Here is a 20,619-nt window from a genome sequence, read left to right as displayed (position 1 = left end):
TCACCATGGCTCCAGGTGACAGCCTGGACCCCTGACATCAGTATGGCCTTCTATGGTATCAGGAGCCACAGACATCAATGCAGACCCTGGCTGTGATAGAGTCATGAAATGCCTAGTTTTTATTTGTTGTTTAATTCATTTAAAGAAATTTCACATTACCTATTATAACATAATTTTATTCCATTCATTAATAAGAATATGACAGTTTCATTGTATCAGCACATTTCATAGAATTTTAGTTTGTTATTCATTCATATTTCATTAGGTTTATTAAAAGGTAACTAGTAATTTTATTGCTTTTGGATAATGTTTCCCTTTTGTTTAAGAGACTTCAAATATATAACTATAGTGGCATGCCTTTAATCTCAGCATTCTAGAAGTAGTCAAGGATGGGTATAGCTCTATGAGTTCCAGGTCAGCCTTGTGTACACAGCAAATTCCAGACTAGCCAGGGGTATATAGTGAGAAGCTGTCTGAAAAAAATTCTTATTTGGGATATTCATTCATGAAATATACAAATCCAACTGTATCCTTGAAACTTGGTAAATAATATTTTTTTAATTTGCATCTGCATTCTTCTGGATCTTCTGTAAGCACAACACTATAACCTTTCCTCTCTGATTTTCTAAGATAGTCTTTGTGCAAAAGATACTGATAAAATTTATCAATTTCTACAACACTGTCCTATTTCAAATACAGTATTTCAAATAATTTTTGAAAATTTAAACAATTTATCTCATCAATTCTATGTCCTTTGAATATTAATTTTATAACACAATTTAATTTATTGGAGATACTTTATAAGTCTAACTTCCTTATCTGTAGACATATAAGATCAAGTTTCACAAATCAATTTTTAAACCAATAAAATTTGACAAATATGGGATTTACATTCATGTGAATTAATTTTTCCTACCATAGCTCAGTAAGGCAACTGCTGAAACCTTTGAAAATACAAATATCAAGTGTGGCTCTCTGTCTTTGATAAAATATGTAGAATTTCCTTTTACCTGTAACATGTACCTATCAAAAAATATAAAAGATATATTTCCCAAGCAGAGACTTGTTCAGCTTTCTCCTCAGTCTCCCCACGTCTGAGTCACGATGATTCTTTTAGATGATTCTCTTCTTACCAACCTCCCAGCCTTCCCACAGGGAGAACTTACTCTTGGCGCTCTGGTCCTTGAGCTAATGAAGGGGGTCCCTGGGACTCTTAGTCACCCCTGCCACATGTGCCTCACCTCCAAACTAAGAGTGGAATAACTAACTGCAAAGTACTTTCTTCTTTCTCAACAGATTTGAGGATTATCAATTATCTCTCACTGATATGTCCATAAATGTTGAAAATTCTTCCAACTGTTACCCAAAAAAAAGTCTCTTAAATGACTGTCCTCATCTCCTGCCTCCTGCCCAAGAGTTCTAGGTGAGTTGGGTTGGTGTCAAGAGTCAGAAGAAAAGAGAACATTGAAGTCACAGAAATACAGGCAGGCAAGAATCTTTAGGGTAGGGCCTGGAGAAATGGCAAAATGTTTAAAGGCTTGCTGCTTTTACAGAAGACTCAAATTTGGCTCCCAGTATCCAAATGGTGACTCACAATCATCTGTAACTCCAGTTCCAGGTGATATGTCACCCTCTTCTCCCCTCCATGGACACGGTCATTCACTAGGTACACATACATAGGCAAGACACTCATATATGTAAAATAAATCAGTCTTTCAAAACACAAGGATCTTTGAACTAAAAATCTTGATGTTGTCTTACAGACTTTCCACACAACTCTGGGAATGTAAATCTGACTGTGAATTGACGAGACAAGGTGATTTCATAAGAAGTGATGTGTTCAACCGCCAGTATCCAAGACATCTCTCATACCATGATGCATAAACAGATCTTGTGGTAGGAACTCTGACAAGCCTCCATGTTAATATTCATCAATAAATGGATGATTAGGATGTCCATCAAAACTACAATTAGAAAAAGGAATGCCTAATATAAGAAACTGATTCTTCCTTGTTTAAAGAATAAGTTCAAATGTTTATCAGTACTAAAGGCAATTTCAAGGTGTACTATTCCCTGCTAACAAGTTCACTTTCTTTTTACTAATCAAACACAGTGTTTGCATATTGCACTATAAAGTGCACTAGCACTAGCACTTGACACAAGCTAGAGTCATTGATGGGAGAGAGCTTCAATTGAAAAAATGTCCCCATAAGATCCAGCTACCTGCAAGCCAATAGAGCATTTTCTTGGTGATTGATGTGGGAGGCCACAGTCCATTTTGGGTGGTGCCATCCCTGGGCTGATGGACCTGGGTTTTATAAGAAAGCAGGTTGAGCGAGCCATCTAGAGCATACTGATAAGCAGCACACCTCCATGGCCTCTGTACTATCTCCTGCCTCCAGGTTCCTGCCCTACTTGAGTTCCTACCTTTATTGCTTTTAATGATGAACTGTTATATGGAACTGTAAGTGAATTAAGTCCTTTCCTCCCCAAGTTGCTTTGATAATGCTGTTTCTTCACATCAATAGTAACCCTGACTAACACAGATAATTAACATGTTAAATTTATAAATGGAATTTTTTTTCATTTTTTTTAGACAGGGTCTCACAGGCTGGCCTCAAACTCACTATATAGCTGACAATGATTGTGAACTCCTGACCCTCTTGCCTCCTCCACCCAGTGTTGGGGCTATAGTTCTGTACCACCATGCCCAATTTAAGAATTTTCAGTTGCTTATTCTGGAAGCATACTTTGTAATTTAGTGACTAGAGACAGAAATATAATTGACAAAGATCATTCTTTTCGTTCTTTACAATTCCTCTCTGCTTGCTACTCTCTCTCTATCTTTGCATTATTCTTAATTTCTTCTATACTAATAAAAATATTATTAATGCTGTATCTGCTATTTTCTTGAGCACATATAATTTTTAATTGGGCTATTCTCACTTTATACACCATTCCATTATTTTTATTGTGAATTTAAATTCCCGTGAGCACATTCCTGCCTATGCTCATTTACAGGGTATGTCTTTTCTCAGTTCTGACAATCTTACAGAAGGAAGGAAAAGTAGAAACCATTTGTTGGCTTCAAATTTCTTCCAAAATTGGAATATTTCCAAGATCTTTCTTCTGTTTCTTATCTCACTAATCTAAGACATCTCTGTTCTCTGCATTGAGATCTCTGTATTTCTGAAAGTGTAAAACAATACTTTCTATTCTCCTCACAAACAACAACTGATTTTTATACAAAGGTGGCATTTGAGTGCTAAGCAAATGTTCAGGAAAAGAAATTGAGAGACTTGAATCTATTAAAAACATCAAATTGACAAGGTGTAATTAACAATTCCATATGGAGTAGATATGAGAGTCTAAGACTGTGGTATTTGATCTGGTTAGAAAAAAAACCTGAGATATGTGGGAGCAAATATCATAAGCTCACATTTAGAAACATTTAATTCAGTTCCATGACATAGCTATAAATGGCAGAAGCCTAAACAGAGCTCTAGTTTTAACTAAGACATTGTATTATCCAGAAAGTTCAGTGAATTGAGATATGCATAGGGCATATGTGGAAGTCAAGCTGATCCTGGTTCCACCAATGGAAAAGAGCTCTGGAGACAATCAGTAAGAACTCCCAAAGCAACTCATCCCTAACTTACTCTAGCTTTTGTCTTCTGCATATCAAGGTAACTTTTAATGCATTGCATTTCTACTCAGAAAACAAATTGGAGCAATGTATCAATCAAAGGTACTTACAAACATGCAGAATTGTATCTGAAATTTCTGTTCAAGCCATCTAGGACTTTCATGTCCTCTGTAGTCAACTGGAATTCAAAAACCTGTCACAGAATTAGAAATTTTATTACTTTTATATTACATATTGCCAGTCTGGGAAATCCAAGTAAATTCAACAGAGTGGTACAGGGGTGATATTGAAAACACAGGAGGCATATTCTACATCTCTTGAAGAAACCAAGCAAAACATTCAAACTATTAAAGACCAATATATAAGAGATTGAACCGAACAACTACAATCCAAGGAGAAAATAGAAAAGTAACAGAGATGATGCTATTTAAACATATAAACTTAAATTACTGAAAAAACTTTTTAAACTGAATTTTAGCAATAGATTTTAGTAAAATATATGGACAGAGACTCCTATATCCTATTAGAAATGAGAAAATAAGTTTTATATATAATTTATAAACTATCAAATGCTAATGAAGTCATTGGCAAAGAGAATAGGAACTGACTTCAAAGATGTTATCTAAATTAGATATAGATTAAACATGAAAATTATTATCATTAGTTACCAATAATTTCAGACTAATGATTTTATGAATCTATAGTACTGCAGCAGTGTGTGATAGAAGACAGCAGAAATTCAGTATCCAAACAGCTGATAAAACTATTAAAGGTAAGATGGACTGTGATGTTGAAGTATAAGCCACCACATAAACTCTTTCCTCCCCCTCAGTTGCTTTCAGTCATGGTTTTAAGCCAACAACAGAAAACTAATGAGGGCATCCAGAAAACCCAGTGTCAGCCATGTATAAGAGGGACTCTGCCAAACAAGGTGAAAAGTGAGAACTGACACCCCAAGGTTGTCCTCTGATATCCAAAACACATATCATAGCCTGTCCATACAAGCATACACACACACACACACACACACACACACACACACAGAAAGAGAGAGAGAGAGAGAGAGAGAGAGAGAGAGAGAGAGAGAGAGATTTTAAATGACCATACAGATGAAAGGAAATTGCAGACATTTCTAGACTACTCCACCCCCACAACAACTGTGAGTAATGAAGTGCATCCTAAGCTAGTTAAGAAAGAATAAAAAGAAAACTATAATGAAAGAGAGCTTAGACAGTACTACAACAGCCCAATCAATAGAGAAGCCTTACTATCATGCAAATGAGAAAACTCAAAACTCAATCCAGACTAGCAAGGTGGTACAGGAAGTAAAAGCACTTGTTGCACATGCCTGAAGACCTGAATCCAATCTTTGAAATCCATGATGGAAAGAAAAGTTAACTCCTGAAAAGCTGTCAAACTGATCTCCACATACACATCATGGCAAATACATGCACACACACACACACACACACACACACACACACACACACACACACACAATATTTAAAAAGAGGCTAACAAGCACAAAGATGTTCCGAGAGGTAACTAAAAACCCATGTTAAGGATATGTGCCTGGCTAGTCTTGTGTCAACTTGACATAAGCTAGAGTTAACTGAAAGGAGGGAACTTCAACTGAGAAAATGCCTCCATAATATCCAGATGTAATGTATTTTCTTAATTATTGATTGACGAGACATGCCCAGCACATTGTGGGTAATGCCATGCCTAGGATGGTGCCCCTGGGTTCCATAAGAAAGCAGGCTGAGCAAGACCTGAGGAGCAAGCCAGTAAGCAGTGTTCATTCATGGCCTCTGCATCAGTTGTTGCTTGCAGGTCCCTGTCCTATTTGAGTTCCTGTCCCAACTTACTTTGATAGTGAGCTGTGATATGGAAACATAAGCCAAATAAACACTTTGCTCCACAAGTTGTTTTGGGTCATGATGTTTCATTACAGCAATAGTAACCCTAAGACAGGATATTTCACAGTGCTTCAAGACCAACAACTCTGTCATCACCTGCATGAACTCTTTGATCCTCTTCTCATTGAAACTCCTGGCCAGGACTACAATTCCACGTTGCAACAGGTAACGAAGGGCAACTAATGCTGATGTTTGCTTGTACTTTTTTGCCATGGCACAAATAACTGGATCATCTAAGAGAACTGGACTATTTTGGTCCACCCTGGAAAGGAAGATAAAATTCTGAACTCCAGAACTTCAAATTGCCTTAATAGGAGGCTTACAAAACAGGTATATACTCCAAACCATAGATATGCAACTGTTCTCCTTGGGCCAGTAGAGTCAATATCATCTCAGGTCTTCTCATAAATTTAAATTCCAGCCCCTCTAAGTCAGTTGCGAGTAAGATCTAGAAAGTTATTATAGAACTAAATATATTTCAACAATGATATTTGAGATTCACTGTTGTCTTTGTTACCTACCATAATGGGTCTCGTGAACTTCCCAGTGTACAGTAGGCAACCAGAGCGATGTCTTTTGACTTACAGTAGTCCAGCATTTTGCTCTGGTTGAGATAAACATGACATTCTACCTGATAGGAAACAATCAGATTATATGAAGCTTTGTATTAATGCAAAAGGGAGAGATGTCAAAATGAAAACTTAAAATTTAAAAAGTATAACGTGAAATTTGAAGTGAAAAAATAACACTAAGTAACAATCACTTTGACACAATAAATTTAATTCTTCTTTCTTGTAGAAAGCTTTTTTAATATATATTTGAGAAGAAATCATTCTATGGACCAGTTTTTTAATGCTAAATAATTTTTTCTAACTCATGAAGCCTTGGCAGATTTTATAGTTGGAACGGGGAAAATATGATTGTAAATGTGGGTACTAAATCACAGTAGAAACAAGAATTTGGCCAAAGGCTCATAATGGCATTGTGAAGACAAAAGAATCAGTCTGATAGGATCTATATTAAGGTAGGAGATCCACAAGTCCATCAGAATACAGAGAGAAAAGAGAAAGAGTAAGCAAATCCATTTGTGCATGCTGGCTTTCACTGTGGCAGTTCGGATAGAACACTGGTAGTCATAGGCAAACTATTGATGTTTACCTTATCTCATATAAAATTGACTTTTATCTTGATGTGTAAAAAAATACAGCAAAGTATCATGCAAGAAAACTAAAGGGGGTTGGTGAAATGGCTTAGCAGGTCAAGGCACTTGACGTGAAGCCTACTAACCTGATTTCAATTCCTGTGACCCACATATTGGAAAGAGAGAACCAACCAATTCCTATAATCTCTCTGACTTCCACATATTGCGTGTGGTGTGTGTGTGTGTGTGTGTGTGTGCATGTGTAAACAGTTGATTTGCTGTCGGAAAGCAGAAAGGAGTAGACTGTGATGTGTGTGGTCAGGCAAAAGGTTAGCTCAAAGTGCTCTGCCCCAAATTCCCATCATGATTTTGTCATAATCAAGTAGGATGTCTCACAAATCTAGATGAATTTGATAGCTCCCAGTTAATTTCCCTGTAGCTGTGATTGTGGTTAATATATAGGAAATCAGAGGTGTCAGGACCAAGGGCACAACCATCTAACATTCATGTTTGTACCATTGATCTTTTACTTTGGTTCCATCATTCTTTACTGCCCACACTCTTTCTAGGATCTTTCTTTCTGTTCACAGTTCCCTCCACAGCAACTTTCCTCATCCAATTGTTACTCATAGATGGAGAAGTGCATCTTCTTCTCAATGGCCACACTATAACTGCTGCCTCCTTTTATTGCATTTTCCTGATCTATTTTTATATCCAATTAACCCTAAGCTAGCACCAATGTGCCACTGTCTTTCTGTAATAAAGGGACTTCTATATTCTCTCAGAGAGATTCCACTTTTAAAATTTCTGCCCCATGAAGGTAAAATGAACAGGACTAGGCAACAAATAGATATGAGTCAGTGGTACAGGAAGAACAAATGTAGATATAAAAGGCCAAGGAGTAGAAGGGGCTCACCTGGTTACACACAGGCTTGTACTTGAGCCCTGGTTTGTTCAGGATCATCTCCAGCTGTCTTCGGTTAAAGTTGGACACCCCAATGGACTTGGCCAGTCCTGCATCCTTACACTTCTCCATGGCCTGATATGGAAGAGATAGTGAAGGATAAATTGTGCAGGTGCTCTAAGAAGTGATGTTAAAAGGAATGCTTTCAAGAAATGTTGGGTTTGACTATCTGGAAAGGGAGAATTTGTAGAGAAAATAAGGAGCAGAGGAAGTGAAAGCAAGAAACAATTCCTGTGTCCTTAAGAAATAGGTGACATGAAGGGCCAGGCCAGCATCCTGAAAACCAAGTAAGCCATTACCCCAACCAACTCCCTCCTGCCCCACCCAGTATAAGCTCAAGTTCCTTTCCTCTCCTTGCCACCTGATCCCTGCTGACACCTCTGGCTGAAGTCTTCCACTTCCCAGAGGCCAGGCCAGCAACATGGACCCCAAGTAAAACCCTCGACCCCACACCTGCCTACCCAACATAACCCCAACCACTCCACCTCTCCTCATCACTACTTCCTAGCCCATACTTCTGGCTGCAGCCTTCCACTCCCCAGAAGCCAGACCAGCAACCTGATCCCCAGGTAATACTGCCCCCCACCCCACCTGTGTTTGACCAGCATAACTCCAACTACCTCTCTTCTCTTTATCACCGTATTGCGGCCCACACCTCTAGTGGAAGCCTTCTACCCTATCAAAGGCCAGGCCAGAATCCTGATCCCCAGAGCCCAGACCAGCTTCTTGAACCCCAAAGACCAGACTTACTCCGTGAAAACCTGGCAGAAGCCTCCTTCTCCACCAGAAGCCAGGCCAGCATCTGAACCCCAGAGGACCTCATCCAGATCAGAAGCCATGCACTTACCAAACCAGAACATTATTAGCCTCAAACTTGGGCAGCAACCTCCTGTTAGACAAGAGTGCATCCAGGACATCAGAAGTCCAACCCCTAATACAGGTGAAGATCATCTACTCAACCACAGGCCACAGGATCCAGAAGACCAGAGAGGAAACAAAAACTAAGGAAGGAAACATCCACCCAACAAAGATGAATCCAGAAATTGGCACCTAGACCTATAATCACTCCAAATCCAGATACCTAAAAATAAGTGTAAGAATACAAACAACAAGCCAGGTGTTGGTGGCACACGCCTTTAATCCCAGCACTCGGGAGGCAGAGGCAGATGGATGTCTGTGAGTTTGAGGCCAGTCTGGTCTCCAGAGTGAGTGCCAGGAAAGGCTCCAAAGCTACACAGAGAAACCCTGTCTCGAAAAAACAAAACAAAACAAAAGAATACAAACAACAACAACAACGCAAAATGTCACCAAAAGAGCCCAGGCATCCCACTACAGCATGCTCTGAATATTCCAACATAGCAGAAGCACAAGAAAACAAGCTTAAAGCTTGATGATAATAGAGGTTCTTAATGAGATGGAAAACACCCTTAAGAACTCAAGGAAAATACAACAACCAAAATATTAGAATAAATCAACAAATCCCTTAAAGAATGCTGAGAAAGCTAAGAAGAAACAAACAAATAGGTAGAGAAAACTCTTCAAGACTCAAGACATAAAAATCTAAATAGAAGCAAAGAAGAAAACACAAACTGAGGGAATTCAGGAAACAGAAAATCAGAGTAAATGAAGGAAATACAGATGCAAGCATCACCAATGGAATTCAATAGATAGAAAAGAGAAACTCGGACATTTAAAATGCAATAAAAGAAATAGATTCATCAATCAAAGATAATGGTAGAGCATAAAAAACAACAACAAAAAATCTCCTAACAGAAAATCTGGGTGGGATATCATGAAAAATACAAACCTAAGAACAATAGGAATAAAGGAAGAACAATCCTGGACCAAAAACCCAGAAAAATATATTTAGCAAAACCATAGAAGAAAATTTCCCTAACCTAAAGAAGGTACCTATAAAAGTACAAGAAGCTTACAGAACACAAAACAGATTGAATCAGAAAAGTGATTCCCTTTGTAACATAATAATCAAAACACTAAATATACAGATGAAAGAAAGATTATTAAAAACTGCAATAGAAAAAGGCCAAGTTTTAACATATAAAGGCAGACCTATAAAAATTAAACCCAACTTCTCAACAGAGACATTAAAATCCAGAAGGTCCTGGACAGATAGATGTCTTGTAGACTCTAAGAAACCACTAATATCAGCTAAGACTTGTAGCGATAACTCTTTCCACCAGTGGCCCAAGTTCCGCCACCAGTGGCATACACAGAGACTTATATTAGGTACAATGCTGCTGGACAATAACTGGGATTTCTTTACTTGCTAGCTCAATATTAATTATCAACCATAACCACTAATCTATATATTTTATAAGGACTTACCTTTTCAAGGACACCAGTATGCATCCTCTCTTCCTGCGCTGGCAATCACATGGCGACACCTCCCTTTACTACACTTCCCAGAATCCTCCTTCTCACCTGGTCCCACCTATCTTGCTTCACTATTGGCCAACAGTGTTTTATTTATCAACCAATAAGATAAACATATACACAGAAGGACTTCCCCCGTCAAAGACTAATATGACCAGCAAAACTTTTTTTTGCAGATTTTTTTTATTTGAATTAGAAACAAGATTGTTTTGCATGACAATCCCAGTTCCCTCTCCCTCTTCTCCCCTACTACCCTCCCCAACTAAAACCCTACCTATCACATATCCTTTCTGCTCCCCTGGATGGTGAGGCCTTCCATGGGGTGTCATCAGAGTCTATCGTATCCTATGAGATAGCGCCTAGGCCCACCCCCCTGTGTCTTGGCTCAGGGAGTATTCCTCTATGTGGAATGGGCTCCCAAAGTCCAAACCTATGCTAGGGATGAGTACTGAACTACTACAGGAGGTCCCATAGATTTCCAAGATTTTCTCACTGAAACCCATGTTCCTGGGGTCTGGATCAGTCCCAGACCAGCAAAACTTTTAGTAAGTATAGATGGAGAAAACATGATATCTCATGACAAAGTCAAATTTAAACAATATCTATCTACAAATCCAGCCCTTCAGAATATACTAGAAGGAGAACTCCAACCCAAGGAAGTTAACTACACCTACATAAACACAGGCAATAGATAATCTCATACCAACAAAATCCAAAGAAGGGAAACAGATAGACAGACAGTCAGACAGACAGACAGACACAAACACACACACACACACACACACACACACACACACACACAACCAACAACAATATATAATAGGAACAATCACTGGACATTAATATCTCTTGATATCAATGGACTCAATTCACCAATAAAAAGACACAGGCTAACAGAATGACTACAAAAACAAAATCCATATTTATGTATATAAGAAATATACCTTAACATCAAAGATAGACATTTCCTCAGAGTGAATGATTGGGAAAAGATTTTCCAATCAAATGGACCTAACAAGTACTCTAGTGTAGCTATCCTATACCTAACAAAATAGACTTCAAACCAAAATTAATTTGAAAGGTATGGAGCACATCTCATACTCATGAAAGAAAAAGCCACCAAGATGATGTCTTAATTCTGAACATCTATGAAACACATGCAAGGGCACCCACATGGAAGATATTAATGTCTAGTGAAGGGAGGGAGGGAGGTAGGGAGGAAAGGGAGGAAGGGAGGAAGGGAGGGAGGGAGGAAGGGAGGGAGGGAGGAAAGGGAGGGAGGGAGAGAGAGAAAGAAAATAGGTGACATTACATTTGGTTGAAAAGAGATTCCTAAACCCTTGCCCTCAGTTCTTCTCCATTGCTATTACTTTCCAGCAATGAATTCCTCCAATAATTCCATCAAAACCCCCTCTTGTGAAAGATAACAAATTTCTAGATTGAGCCATGTATATTCATTCTCATAGGTGGAAATCATACCTGATTGGTCCTCTTACATTCCCTTCTGTGTCCTTCCCTCAAAGGACTTACCTCCCATGTGTCACAGAGATCCACTGGGTCTATCAACACATTTCCATGTTCATCCTTTGGTATAATCTCATCTCCAGGCTGGAATAGAATTACGAATTTTAAAGACTTCACTGAAGTCACTTTACCACGTTTGATTAGACTGCCAAATCCTTCAGAGTCTGGGCCATGAAGCCTTCGCAAGTAAGTAGGATAATATTTTAGTTGCTTTGCCTTCGGGGTCACAAAGGACTAAAGTTTAAAGATTAGTATTCCTTAATCTTTTATATTTCCTTATACTTAAAAAAATGCTTTCCTCCAAAGTCCTAATGGTGTCTTGTATGGCTTCAGTTACCATTTCCGCCCCTATATTTCCCTATAGGAAAATGCCTCTGTCTTTTTGGTAAATCCAACAATTATATGGATTTGATATCTGGCAATAATGGATTATGATTTGAATAAAACATTCCTTATCACAGTGGATATATGATTGTATAGGGGCAAGAATAATTAAACTGGACCATCACACGGACTTTCTTTTCAGGATTAATGTGGGTGAGAAAGCCAGAGTAGCTCTCAAGTTTACCATTCATGAATTTTCAATCATCACAGACCATATCTTCTACCAACAGCAAATGTCAGCCCCAACCTAAATAAACAGTATGTAGAGATAAGGAATGTAGTAAATATTTCTGAAGCCAATGCTATTCATACCTTTAAATGTAGTCATGGCTTGAACTTCTCAGTTATGTAATTTGATAGCCTCCATTGCCTAAACTAGCTTAAGTTTTTCACATAATATTCACAAGAATTCTGCATAACACAGTTATTAATGGCTAAATGCCATCTACAAAACACCACCACCATGAAACTATCAAGAGAAATAATGTCCAGTTACCAGATCTCCAAGGGCTGGTAGTATGAGAACCAGATGTTCTAGTTTGCTTTCTGTTGCTATTATAAATACCAGGACCCAAAACAAGTGGGAAGGAAGGGGTTTATTTGATATCAGTCTTGTACTTCCAGATCACAATCCATCACTGAGGGAAGTCAGGGCAGTGATTCAAGCAGAAACTGAAGCAGAAAACATGAAGAAATGTGGCTCACAGGTTCATTCCCTTCCTCATTCATTAACTGGCTTTATTATATATGCCAGGACCACCTGCAGAGGGATGGCACTTCCCTCAGGCCCCAAATGAGATCCCCTCAGATGGCCTTGGGCTCTGTCAAGTTGTCAGATATCAGATAGAACTAACGAGGACACCCACCCAGACTGAGTACCACCAGATCTGCTTTCAAAGTGCAATTGTGAGAGATAATGTGACCTCATTGTGAAACATATATATGGCAGTCTTACTAATCTCCAAAACAGCATCCAAACACCTTCAACAGATGAAGGGGAACTGAGGAGATGGCCTAATAGGTAAAGCATTATACTTGAAAGCCTAAGGACCTGAGTTTGACCTCCAGAACTTATGTAAAACAACAAACAGAAAAGAATTTAAAGCCAGGTGCAGCCGGTACATGTTTGCAATCCTAGGCCTGGGAAGGTGGAGACAGGTAGATTCCTGGGGCTAATTGTCTGATCAATCTAGCCTATTCAGATTTCTGGGCCAGTGGAAGGCCTTGTCTCAAGCAAATTATGGAGGACATATAAAGAACAGCACCAGTGACTGTTTTCTGTCTTTTGTGTTAAGAAACACACACATGCATGTGCAACCACATACAAGTGCACTTACACATACATGAACAAATGCACACACACACACACACACAAAAAAAAAAAAAAAAAAAAAAAAAAAAAAAAAAAGGCCGCAGGGACCAAAATCAGAACTATGCCTTGGTTATTGTGTTTTTACCAAGTTTCTAATGCAGAAAACCACAAAATTATTTTCTTTCACAAACAGGAAGCAGTGTTTCAAGGCTTGAAAAATAACTATGAATTGAGACTTGGGAATTATTGGTTAGGATTTTCATCAGAATAATCCATATATTCACTCAAGGATTTAAGTCTTTTTGTTGTTGTTGTTTGTTTTTGGTTTTGGTTTTTGGTTTTGATTTTTTCAAGACAGGGTTTATCTGTGTAGCTTTGGAGCCTATCCTGGCACTCACTCTGTAGAGCAGGCTAAAGAATATAAATCTTAATTTGCCATATTACTGTTGGTTATATATGGGCATCACAAGTGAAATAATTTTGAACACAATGATTGCTCACCTGCAAAGGCGTAGGGAAATGAATAATATACAGATCAACATAGTCCAATTGAGCTTTCTTCAATGATATTTCCAGGCAAGATCGAACCAATTCTGGTCGATGAAAAGTGCCCCAAAGCTGTCAGGGTTAAAGAATGAGACTTTAAACTCAGTGTTCATCCACTTTAGTTGGATTATTTCATCTAACAAGGAAACAATTTTCTACAGTTAGAAGCACAGTCCCTGCTTTTCTTTCTCTTCATTGCTTTTTCACATATAAACTTCATTGTGTGATGGTTCAATGCCCTGCCACTGAGCTATGTAAAACATCATTATATATTTGGTTATTATCAGTTTATTTACTGAACATGGAATGGAATACTTAAAGAGAAAGAGTTGTTTTCTCTAATAATAATGCTGAGTTTACAAACTAATACATGGATTGGTCTAAATCACTAATCCAGTCAACCACAAAGGAAGAGCTAGTACTATTCATTCAATGTACATAACTGAAGGCTGAAGGAAATCCCTTTTGGAGGTGTGTTGGTATGTGCTGAACTTAACTGGATGAACTTTAGCTGTGCCCTTTATGAACGAAAACTCCTGAAAAGAAGCTGGGTCTACAGACTAACTGACTGATTGGAACTTCAGTACTGGGGTGAGGTTGGAATGCTGCAGGTCCAGAGGTTTATCTTAGGCTAGCCCTCTGGAACAGTCATTGCTTGTTCACCTCTGTGTCAGAACATCTTGTGACTAATAGATTAAAAACCATTCAGACTATATTAACTTATCAGACTACTAGCTTCCATCAATCCAAAAGCTAAGAATGTCATTAGTAGAACATTAAGCCTATACAAAATTCCCCTTATCTTAATGTATCTGCCTCTCTGGTATACCCATCAATGTATTTTAGATGTACATTGATTTGTGACACTCTTTGTTCTGTAAAAACATAAAACTTCATGAAACTGCTTCAATGTTGAAACAAAGAATTTGTGGCAACCCAAATCTGTGTTCCTAAGCTATAGTTACTCAAAATGGCTCCAAAATAAACTATTTGCTTTAACATTAGGGCTACAGTTCTTAAAGACCCTATATCCTGCATATAATAGACTTCTATGTGGACTCTGTCCCCAAAGAACTTTATTTACTACCCTGGGACAAAAGACTCTACCTGCCCAAGAAATATCTCAGGCAAGATGCCTCCTCTTTTTCCCCTCCTCAACCATGAAGCTTAGTATGCTCAAGGGCATTATGCAAACAGCCCCAATCTGTCCATGACATACTGTCTTCTGAGCACATTGATGATGGTAATAAGAAATGCTCTGTTTTTCATTATTTCTCTCCCTGAGTTAACTGGAATAAAAGCTCCACAGAATGCCAGTAAAGGCACCCCAGAGTAGCATAACCCAAAGTCTCCTGGTTCTGTTAAGTCTCAAATTCTACTTCAGTTCCTCAGCAATGGTCACTGTTGAGTCATAGTCAAGCTCTGTTTGATTCTACATTTTGTGATGAACCACACTGCTTTGACCTGAGATTCAAAACAGTATATTTACATGAAAGTCATAAATTTTAACTCCATGGCAATAACAAAGACATATTTATCTATTTTTATCTTAGCTTTAATATGAATGTGTGTGACTAAAAGTTATAACAATAAGTAATGATGCATGAAACAGGGATTGATCCAAATGTGTATTGTCTGCTCAGTTCAACCACATTAAATATGCCCACAAGCATCCCATGTACAAAATACCTTTGAAGTATAGAATATATCTTTTCTCTTCACAGTACCATCTGCAATCTTGCTTCTAATGGCCTGTCCAACTTCTTCTTCTATTTGGTACGAATAAGCAGAATCAAAATGGCGGAACCCAGCATCTATAGCTATTTTGATAGCCTTGATAAGTTTATCCTTAGGAACCTAAAGGAGCAACCAAAAAAAAAATTGTATTTGTGTAATGAAACCCATTTAAAACACAAACAATGGCTTGCCAGGGAATCAACTTCCCCTGCATGGAGATGCTCTGTATATGTAATGATTAACCCATTCAAATTTTCCTGGATCTCTTTCAATCAGCTCCACAGGTGGGTGTCTCGCAAATGTGCTCAGTCCAGAACAATCACTGCATCACTGGTACTAGAAATCCTGTAAAATACCTCCCAATTCAATGATTTCATCAAAATACTCACAGGCATAATTGAGACAGTACAGAAAGACAGGAAAACTCATAAGGATGGGATACAGGAAGGAAATAGAACCACTTGCCCTGGTGTCTGGTTGTAGCCTCTTGCCAGCTGAGAATCAAGAATTCCAGTACAGTTAGCAATGTGCAGTGTTTACCATAATAAGATAGCACTCGTTTAATATTCAGATATATTGTGTTAAAATACCAATAAACTCTTTCTAAGTCCTGACTTGTCTATGCCTTGGAGACATTGTTTATTTTCCCACATATTTTCTAGGCATCTCAAACAAGAATGGGTTAAAACCATTCCCCTTTAAATAAAAACAAACATTTATAAACAATATTTGGGAATGTGGGCAAAGGTCTCTCCAAACCACATCCTGCTGTTTGGGGGTACTATCAATCCAAAGGGGATCCTCAAAAAAATCAGAACCCTATCCAAATCCTGGTTGCAGTGGTCTGTGATGCTGCATGGTCTCAGCTGTTTAGGATGTTGAATCACCTGGGCCACTGCTTCAGGGGGTCTCGCTTGATCAAACCATCCACAGTTTTTCATCTTCTGTGGAAATAAAAGCAGAACTTCTTTTCCAAAGTAACAAATCCTTAGACTTAAATTTTGAAGTCAAGGCATTTTCAAAATATACAGGTTGGACTAGTCCAGCTGTATTTATAATTAAATGTTCTTTAGCAGCTGTTGTTCCTTCCTCAACAATCAAACAATTCAAAGACAACACAATAATATACAGTATCTAGAATCTTTGTGTATTTTTAACTCTATTTCTTTTACTTTTATAAGACATACTGTAGCCATAAAAGCATAGGTATTGCTTAACATTATCGAGCTTGCTTGTGAACTAAAAAGTTGGCTCAGAGGCACATGGCATCAAGCTACCCACTATCCCCTAACTTTTTTATTGCAGAGGCTGGTATTCAAATACAGGTAAGATCTTTTTGCCTCCAGGTGACCTAAGACAGGTCACACATAATGGAATCTGTGCTCCAATGATGGATAAGGCTGGAAGGTGAAAGAAGACAACCTAAGACAGACACAGTCGTCTGTCCTGTGGCAGAAACACAGGTATTAATTAACTAAATTTAGAAGGAGGAATTGTCAGGGTCAATAAAAATGGCTTCACTTCATCTTGGCTTAAGGTCAGAGTTCAAAACTATTCTTACTGTTCCAAAGTTAAAGTGATAAGACCTAAATGTCGAAGGCATGCCTACTGTAGGATGTTTGATCTAGGCATGGATGTCTTATCTAAATAACAAGAGACTTTTTACGGTGTGGTTACTCTTAACCCTCAAGGCCAGATAACATGAGATTTAGTATAAGGTATAGTTACTAAGTGTTTAGAGAATTAAGGAAGAAAGTATTTTATTCCTTGTATCATGATTAAGCAGTCTTACCCTTTTTGGTTGAGGTATATAAGAATGTTGAAGAATCAACTTGGGGCATTCAGTTTTCACTGGATTGCCCTCACAACTGTATTCTGTGTCTGTGTCTTTTCCTTGCAGTTTCTCTATCCACACTCTCCCACCAGGCAAGTTGGCTGGATCCAACTGAAGCCTCCCAAAATAGGGTTACTACAGAAAGCCCCTCAATGTGCGGCACAAAGATGGGTTAATACAGATTGGTGTCACAATGTGGGGCTACTACAGATGGTTACCACAGTTCTCTGTCTATTGACTCAGGACCAGAACAAAAATACAGGAGAGAGAACAGCATTCAATATTTTGCTTTCACAGTCCATTGAAACCTATTTCATGAATGACTTGCATAAACAGGAACTTTAAAAAATTCTTGTTTTGCTGAATGACAATGCATCAAAGTACATTTTCATCATTGGTTTCATGATGAAGTCGAGTTAACAGTCATTTCCAATTTATCTTTTGCATTAGATCATTAATGAAGTCTAAAAAGTGAGCAATGTTAGAACTTGACCACTATTTTTTTTTACTTAATGAATTTGCACAGCTTAGCAAAACAGAAATAGCTAAATAGACCGATGCTATGTCAAATATGAATTTGACCTGCACATGCATTTGTACAATTCCCAGAAATGATGCTATGTCTTATTAACACATGATTCTGATTTCCCTTTACCCCCATCAAGTGGCTCACAACTGTCTATAACTCCAGTTCCATGGAATACCACACCTTTGGGCCTCAAGGCCTCCTTCCCATAGCCCAAGGTATGCATACATACATACACACACACACACACACACACACACACACACACACACACACACAATGAAATTAAAATAAACCCTTCAAAAATACCAACAATGATGACATTAATTTAAATGTCCATGGAACTCAAAATGTTGTATTTAATACAAATAAAAGGAAATAACAATGCTATGAGTTACTAAAACAGTTACATGAACCCCCAAATGTCACCTAGAAATATCTATTTACATAAATATTTGTTTTGGTCCTACTGTGAGAGAAAATATTCTTAGGAATAAAACACAACATCTCTACTATATAAAAGGGTTTATAGTATCCTTGTGTTCAACGTGGCAGCTGGCACCTTTAACTTCACCTTTTTTTTCATTTAAAAGTAAGATTAAAAAAACTGTGTATTTTAGATATTATTCTATATGCATAATTTACATGTATGTTCCATAATTTTAAGAAAAAATGATTTGTGAAGAATATAATCAAAATGAGTTTTTTTCATGATACATGGATCTGATTCATCTTACCAACAAAGATAATAAGAATTAAGATGAGTTATAAAACTTTTCTAATTTTTTTTATTATTTGTGCATGAGACACACACAGAGAGAGAGGAGAGAGAGAGAGAGAGAGAGAGAGAGAGAGAGAGAGAGAGAGGTACATCTGGAGGTCTGAGGAACACCTGTGAGAGTCATTTCTTTCCTTCCATCATGTGGATTCCAGGGACCAATCAAACTCAAGTCGTCAAAGACCCCACACATTTTTCCAGGAATTGTTTTCCCTGAGGTAGTCAATCTTCCTAAAATATTATAATGTTCTTTGACAGTTTTTCATTTAAATTTTTTTCATCTCATGCTTTGTCTGCATGTATGTCTATGTATCACTTGTCTGGTGCCAGCAGAGGCAAGAAGAGGATGATGGATGCCCTGGAACTGGGGTTACAGACATTGTAAGCCACCGTGTAGGTACTAGGACTTGAAACCAATTCCTCTGCAAGAGTAGCAAGTGCTCTTAACTACTGAACAATCCTTCCAGCTCCAGGTTTGCCCCTTTGGACTCTCTTAAAAACCCAGCCCTGTCCTTCTCTAAGTTGTACTGACCTCTGCAGGTTTACTGAGACTGCTGCTGTTGTAATATATTTGTTCCTTACCTCTCTTTCAATCTATGTATGCTATGAAGTAAAGTTCCTATCGAAAGAGGTCAAGATATCTCTGTGATTATGTCTTCTGCAGGAGAAAACTGCAACTCAAGATTTAAAAGCTAGTTCTTGCCACTCTCTGAATAACCATAGGATAAAATCAGAATGGAGACATTCCCGTGAGAACCTCCTGCAGTATTTTGATTCAAATGCCATGAATAGGAACATGGAGTAAGAATTTAGAGTCGCTTTGTTAAAGTACAGTACACCAGTAAAATGTTGTATTTTCTTCTTGGGTAAATGTTTCTATAGCTAAAGTGGAAAGCAAAACTTATTTTATCACACGTCTGGAATTTGTGCTGTGGCACTCAACTCCTGCTCCTCAGCAGAACACAATAATAAGCTCATTGTTTTTGATAAACCGCTTCTCTAGTAAATTCCACCAAGAATATTTTATCTGAATCATATCTACCAGAAAGTAGTAATTACTAGAATCAGAAATAATCCATGTCGAACACACTAAAAAGCATCATGTGCACTAAACACTGAACTTATTTCTCACGTTCCCCTTTCCTACCTTGTTCTGTACATGTTTAGAAATGTTTTATATTTTTAATAGAATCTAAGCAATTAAACAACAATGCTACCACATTAAAAAGAAATAATCCAAGTCACTAATCCCTTTTCAATCAAACACAACAGTAGCACTGATAGCTGCTCTCCACTTGCTGCCAAACAGGCTGAAACTAAAGCATAAATAGAGCTCAGAATAAACAGTACTGTCCACATGGTAAGTCCCCACGGAACAATAACAAGACTGCCTTCTCTATTACATGTGGATAGCTCTAATCTGGAGATTCTGTGACTCTCAGTCAAACAGGAGCAAATCTGAAAGTCCCCTTCAGTTGCCACACATCCTTGATGTTGTTTTTATAAACCCTTATACCCAAGACACAAGGATTACCTTATCAGGCACAGTGGTTCCAAACCCCAGTACAGGGATGAAGTGACCATCATTTAGTGCCACACTCAGAGACACAGAATTCATAGCTAGTTACTCATGCAACTAAGCAGTCCTTGAGTCTTCTGATTGCACAGGGAACAGACCAGCAAAATGTGACAGCTCCTTAAATTCTAGTGGAGAGTTAAACAGTGACATGTGGGAGGAGCCACTTAAAGCAATAGTCCACAGAGAAGAGAGCTTGCATTTGTATGAAAGTGAACGCCAATAAATTATTAAAGGGTGAAAATGAAACTATGAATTTCTTATAGAAGAAAAGGTTCTATTCAAAGTCCACATTTACTTTTTTAAATTGTTAAAAAGGAAACTAGTGGATAGTAACT

The 20,619-nt window shown here is 38.0% G+C and overlaps 1 protein-coding gene across 1 annotated transcript; it reads right to left on the bottom strand.

The window, feature by feature from the left end:
• Positions 1–224: 224 nt before the first annotated feature.
• Positions 225–20,373, bottom strand: LOC100768376 (3-alpha-hydroxysteroid dehydrogenase-like). The gene is made up of 9 exons (XM_027405098.2): positions 20,240–20,373; positions 15,520–15,687; positions 13,786–13,902; positions 11,595–11,672; positions 7,623–7,745; positions 6,087–6,196; positions 5,662–5,827; positions 3,757–3,839; positions 225–1,964 (listed from the first exon to the last, which is right to left on the bottom strand). The coding sequence occupies exons 1-9, from the start codon at positions 20,321–20,323 to the stop codon at positions 1,922–1,924; spliced, it is 972 nt and encodes a 323-aa protein (XP_027260899.1). The 5' UTR covers positions 20,324–20,373; the 3' UTR covers positions 225–1,921.
• Positions 20,374–20,619: the final 246 nt, after the last annotated feature.

This window comes from Cricetulus griseus, chromosome 3 (genome assembly GCF_003668045.3).
Source record: "Cricetulus griseus strain 17A/GY chromosome 3, alternate assembly CriGri-PICRH-1.0, whole genome shotgun sequence".
NCBI classification, from domain to species: Eukaryota; Metazoa; Chordata; class Mammalia; order Rodentia; family Cricetidae; genus Cricetulus; species Cricetulus griseus.
Note: the sequence above shows the minus strand (reverse complement) of the source record. Positions and strands in the feature narration are given on the sequence as shown.